The sequence below is a fragment of the Tasmannia lanceolata genome, unplaced genomic scaffold, assembly GCF_043159265.1.
Source record: "Tasmannia lanceolata isolate RefF3 unplaced genomic scaffold, GAP_Taslan_0.1 ptg000005l, whole genome shotgun sequence".
Lineage (NCBI taxonomy): Eukaryota > Viridiplantae > Streptophyta > Magnoliopsida > Canellales > Winteraceae > Tasmannia > Tasmannia lanceolata.
The window spans coordinates 16038393-16044484 of NW_027518682.1; the positions used below are offsets into that span (position 1 = coordinate 16038393).

The following is a 6092-nucleotide window of genomic DNA, read 5'->3' on the forward strand; positions in this document are numbered from 1 at the left end:
GATTGAGATGGAAGGTGGGGAGGATTTAGATAAGAACTACCACAAAAAAAGCGGTTAAGCAGTTTGTTTTAGCATAAAACGTCAGCAGTGGGTCCCATGTATGTTTAACGAGCACGTGTGGTGATTAAGGATAGATTCCACACCCTTTTCCCACTGATGCAACTAAGCAACCACGTGCGGACACGTCGGTTCTTCCCCTCTGTAATAAAAAAACGTCATCCAAGACGGCCGCCTTCGTCGTCATTAACTTCGTCATTCTATTATAATTTCCTACCGATAATAACCCTAGACTTTGCTTCAAATGCCTGAATCCTCCCCTCCCCTCCCGCTCTCCTTGATTTTTGTGTCATTTATTTTCAAGATTCGTATATTCCCTTCAATCAATCTGCAAGTGAATTTCATAGAAAACCGCGCATTTATTTTCAAGATTCTTATAGGGCAGTGATAAATTGACTCCCCAAATGGATAAACCGACTCCCGTCTATCTCTCTCCTCTTCCTCTCTCTAACCTAGAGGAGAGTCTATCTCTCTCCTATTTCTCTCTCTGACCTAGAGGAGAGAGAAGGACACATGGAAAGTCGATTTATCATTTTGGGGAGTCGATTTATCACTCCCATTCTTATATTATAATCAATGTGGCAATTTCACGGAAAGCGGTGCAGCTTAAACAGAAAATGGGCTAAAAAGTGTGGCTGTTCTCTCCTCCAAAATGTGAGGCGCGAAATAGATCGATGAGAAATTCCCTAATCAATTATACAATATACAAGTAGTAAACACCAAAGCAGAGTGTATAAACCGTATCTTATATCCAAAAATTGCATTTGATAGTTGGGATTTTTCAACATGTGTTCTAATAAAGTAGTATTGGTAAGATCACTTGATCATTGAGACTTTCAAGGCATGTTGGGACTATATAATGGCAATTTTTTTGGGTAGGTAAGGTGGGGTTTCACGGAAACCCCTGCCGGTTTATTAAAATATATTTGCAAAATTAGGCCAACCAAACAATATAAAACATTATAAATATGAAATTTCTTTCATTATTCATACAGAAATACCACTTCTATAACAAAATTTGGTTGAGGTAAGACTAGAGCCAAATCTTAAAAATAGAATGTACATAATAGCCCAACAAAAAAGGTTACAATGAGTAAGTTATTTACTAAAAATATAAAAAGTTTACATGTATCCGATATTTAATAGATATAAAGGAATTTACATTTATAAGGTGATTAATAGTTAAAAGAAACTTTAAGTTTTAAGGGATTTGGACAAAGGCGTAGTTGAGTTGAGTTGCTAGCGCTCATTGCAAAAGGCATTTCGCAGATGATCTCTTGCAAGATGAAGACAAAATCTACTGAAAAGTGAGCCCCTAGTGAATGGAGACAAAATCTATTGAAGACTGAGCATGTGTGGCTGCCCTCACATGGCAAATCCCTTAAATTTATAAGGTTTTAACTTTTAAATAACCCCTGGGGCCACTCTATTTCTCTATAGTTACTAATTACCTTATATTTCGTGCCCAAACTCTAATTTTAGCTCGTAAAAAATAGTTATCGTAGCACCTGTCCTGAGGAAATTAAAAGAAGCTATAAGGGCATTTCCGTCATACGAAAATAACAAATATCTGCAACTTGCCAAAACTTTCCGTCCAGCTGCTAAGTAGAGCGAAAGAAGACAAGCTAGGCGCGTATTATTTAATTAATTTATCACCTTTCCATGGGTCCCACTCTCTTCCCGATATCCATGTTCCTTCCAAAGCCTGCTTTTCCAACCTTCCTTACTTCCCTCAAACCACTTATAAAACCACCTCCCTGTCCAAACCCCTCTTTCCTGAAGATTCAAGAGAAACAGAAAAAAAAAAAACCCTCACAGGCAAAAATCAAACACATAGCAGTAATGAGAGAAAGAAGGCAACTGAACCTCAAGCTCCCGTTGCCGTTGCCGGTGCCGGAAACCTCTGACCGCCGGCCACGCTTCCCGCTCCCTCTCCCGCCAAATTGCCTCACAACTCGATCTCAAGAAATCGAACGGCTCTCCGATCTCGAAAAAATCCAAGTCCTCGGCCACGGTAACGGAGGTACCGTCTATAAAGTCCGTCACAAACGGACATCCGCCGTTTACGCCCTGAAAATTGTTCACGGAGACTGTGAAAACACCGTCCGCCGTCAGATCTTCCGTGAAATGGAGATCTTAAAGCGTACGGACTCACCCTACGTCGTCCGATGCCACGGGATCTTTGAAAGATCCGGTGGAGATATCGGACTAGTGATGGAGTACATGGACGGAGGGACTCTCGAGACTCTTTTACAGAAGAACGGAACTTTTTCTGAGAAATCACTTTCCGGAATTGCCAAACAGGTGCTTGAAGGGATGAGTTATCTCCACAGCCACAAGATCGTTCATCGAGACATCAAACCGTCCAATCTTTTAGTTAATCGGAAGATGGAGGTTAAGATCGCGGATTTTGGAGTGAGCAAGATCATGTGCCGCACGCTTGATCCGTGCGATTCGTATGTCGGCACGTGCGCTTACATGAGCCCGGAGAGGTTCGATCCGGGCACGTATGGTGGGAATTATGATGGTTATGCTGGAGATATTTGGAGCTTGGGGCTAACCTTGCTGGAACTTTATATCGGTCATTTTCCTCTTTTATCCCCTGGCCAGAGGCCTGACTGGTCGACGCTAATGTGCGCCATATGTTTCGGTGAGCCTCCGAGTATTCCGGCCACTGCTTCGCACGATTTTAGGGATTTCATCACGTGCTGCCTTCAGAAAGAGTCGATCCGACGGTGGAGCGTCGCTAAGCTTTTGGCTCATCCTTTTATTGTTTCGGATCGGGGATTGATAGCGGATTTTGAGCGGATCTCGATCTCCTCGTCGTCTTGATCGGTGATCGGACTCCGGTCACCGGGTTTTGTCCCTCCGGTGCCGGGAAGCTGACGTAGGATGTCTAGAGTTTTGTAATTTTTGTACATAACGCGACGGACTCTAGGGTTTTTTTTTTTTTTTTTTTTAATTTTCATTTTGTTTTTAAAAGTTGTTAATCTGCTTTGGTTAGTGGCATTTTCACGGTAAATCTGCTGATGGAAATGGGAAGATTAGAATTATAATGGCTTTAATCTTTCTTTTATCTGTTCTCATGGCTCTGTTCACTTGGGACCCCGGGAAGCAAATTCCTGAAAAAGAGCCTCTTTTTATTTCCTGACAAGACCCTGAGAAGAATGAATTCCGGTGTTGACTTGCTTTTCAGGGGAAATAGAATTACACATGTGGAATTTTTACGATAAGTCAAAAAAAGCACATGGAAAAGTCCATTTTCCCACCCTTTAGGGATTTCATTTCCGACAAAAAATACTCGGATTTTGTTTCTCGGAAAAATTAGTGCAAAAAGAAGGACAAGCAGTTTTCCTGAAAATATTTTTCTGCGCAAGTGAACAGTTCAGGGAAATCTTTTTCTGCACAGTTTCTCTTGATTTCTTTTCCTAATGCCACCTTAAATTTCCGGGAAACATTTTCTTCTCCTTTGCCGGGGAAAACAATAATGAAATAACGGAAGCAGTAACTCTCTTTCTCTTAATTACGAATTTACGATGACTCTGCCGTTTCCGTCTGACTATCGTGCGCCGTGGGAGTACTTTAATTATCTCTACTGACTATCTTTCGCCTAGTATGGCTTCCGCACGTGTTTTGAGATTTGGAAAATGTTACACACCCTCTTTTCTTTTTTATAGTGCCGAAAAGCCCAATGTTGCCACGTGTATCAAAGGATGGGTAGTTTTTGAATGAAGGTATCTTCGGGGCAGGTCTCGACGTGACAGAATTTTCCAGCTGTGTGGTAGTGTATGTGTTGGTTGACAACATTCTACTCGTCACTTTCTTTTTGAGGTGTCGTGTCATGTAAACTTATCGAGGGCACTCCGAATGTGATCATGGGCCACGTCCTGCCCTCTCATTGGTTAGGATTATCTGACATAGAATATTTGGACGGGGTTGATACTCCATGGTGATCTCTCCCTAAATCAACGGTTTGGATCAGTAAACCATGGACCCCACCTGCATGTCAAAAAAACCTTTGTTTTAGTTTGATACTTTGATGTTAGCTGAAGATCTCCGTATAAGCTGCTGCCTGATCCACATAAGTGGGCCCGGCCCAACTGTGATTACCACCGTGGACCCCACATTGATCTCATGAAGTGTGGACCCCCATTGCTAACCCAAACATGAACATTGTTCATTAAATTCTTACCCACGATTTGAACTGGGACATCCACGCTTGATTCATCTAATTGATTAAAAACAGATTCAGAGCTTGGCTATCAAATCGATGGTTAGGATCAATCGAAGGTGAGATCCATTATGGGGAAGAGGGTGCACCCCATTTTGTTGCAATGAGGTCGGGCCATAATGAAGCATTCAGTGGAGGTCCACCATATATTGGAGTTCATTTACTGCAAGGGAAAAGAAAAGCGAGCAGAGATCCATGGTGAATGAAATACATGTACAAAATCTGGTATTGCATAATCTCGTCATCATCGACGGAATTAGATGGTATCCAAGTGATTCCTGTATCTCGCAAAGCCAAAATCATAATCTCATCTTGATTATTAATCTTTACGCTTCTAACACATGCTCTCGTTTTCATCATCTTCCTTAATAAATAGAAAATTAATCCTCACGTTTCCCCCTTTTTCCTTAGCAAGAGGGCACGACTCAAGGGAAATCCGGGTAGACGCGACTCAAGGGAACTCCAGGAAGACGCCAACGCACGTCGTTATCAGGCATGATAAATTTAAGGGTTTTATGAATCTTCTATTTTGTAACCAAAATCCCTTTCAACTAAGAAATCGTAGATAAGTCTTCCGATCAAATCTATAAAATACTTTTAATAACTACGTACCTTCACTCTTTTACTTACGAGAAATTTTTTTAGAAAGGAAAAATCTGACGACTATGCATGGCATGGACCCAGTGTCCACTAGGTTTATTATTAGAGAAAAGAGTTCCTTCAAACGCACACGAGTGCAGAAAAAGGGTGGGGGTCACATTTTTGTGGGGATCAAAATCATTCATTTGGAAGGCCCTTCCATGTATAGCTTGTAGGCCAAAAATCAGCCAAATAGGATTGTCCTAACCCAATCAAAGGTGGTTGGGGGGTGGGAATGGGAATGGATAGATACTGTGTGTCCATGTTTCTGCCCATTTTTCCCCTCCACATATGGCAGGATTAGGATGATCCAATGGGGCTGATTTTTGGGCCACATCCTATCCATGGAAGGGTCTTCCAAGTGAATGCTCTGAACCCCAAAAAAATGTGGGCCCCCACCATGTTTTTGCACTCGTGTGCAGGAACCCTTTCCTCTTAATATTATTGTGGGGTTTCACAAGTCCAACCTATTTCTCTTGATTCTACCCTCTCCGAAAAATCCTAGATCCTTGATCATGCACGATGAGAAAAAAGATCCTGTGGGAAGGTTGCCTAGTTTCTACACCTGATAGTTACCTAGCAAATGTCTCTCCATCTCCCGATTGAGAAGTGAAGAAAAAAATCTCTCGGTTTTGTGCCTCTTGGAATGGGAGAAAGAAAAAGAAGGAAAATGGGGCTTTGAAGGTTTTCTCCAAGGGTTTAGCTTGGGTTCTCCAGCTTGGAATAGAAGGAGAGGAACGAGCGACTACGGATTTTTCGCTTGGACAAGAGGTATGAGAAAGGTTTGAGAGCATGACAAGAAGGGGTTGATTGAGTAACCTATATATTAGAAGCTTATCTTATATTTCTTACTCTGTGAAATATTTCTCGATCACTCGTGGATCTAAACCGAGCGTGTCCCTTGTGTGCTGCCATTATGCGATCGTTTTATCTTGCTTTTGATCACAAGTTTTGATCAGACATTTGTCGGGTGATTTTCTATTTATCCTATGGACGTCTTTAAACGGTTGGTTTTTGCATGCTTGAATCTTTGAATGAAATCTCCATTTGGCATAGACTTGGGCCCGTTGAATCGCCCTGTGATGCCCCTTCAAATCAACGGTCCTGTGTGCATTAGACCATGGTTGTTTTCTTCATCTCGTTACGAACTCATATTGTTACTCAA

At 41.8% G+C, this 6092-nt stretch overlaps 1 protein-coding gene across 1 annotated transcript; it reads left to right on the forward strand.

Moving 5' to 3' along the window:
* Nucleotides 1-1704: 1704 nt before the first annotated feature.
* Nucleotides 1705-3131, forward strand: MKK9 (MAP kinase kinase 9). The gene has a single exon (XM_077379891.1). The coding sequence runs from the start codon at nt 1720-1722 to the stop codon at nt 2887-2889; it is 1170 nt and encodes a 389-aa protein (XP_077236006.1). The 5' UTR covers nt 1705-1719; the 3' UTR covers nt 2890-3131.
* The last annotated feature ends 2961 nt before the right edge of the window (nt 3132-6092 follow it).

Coding starts and splice junctions, on each gene's coding strand:
- MKK9 (XM_077379891.1), top strand. CDS start 1,720: ATGGGTCCCACTCTCTTCCCGATATCCATGTTCCTTCCAAAGCCTGCT.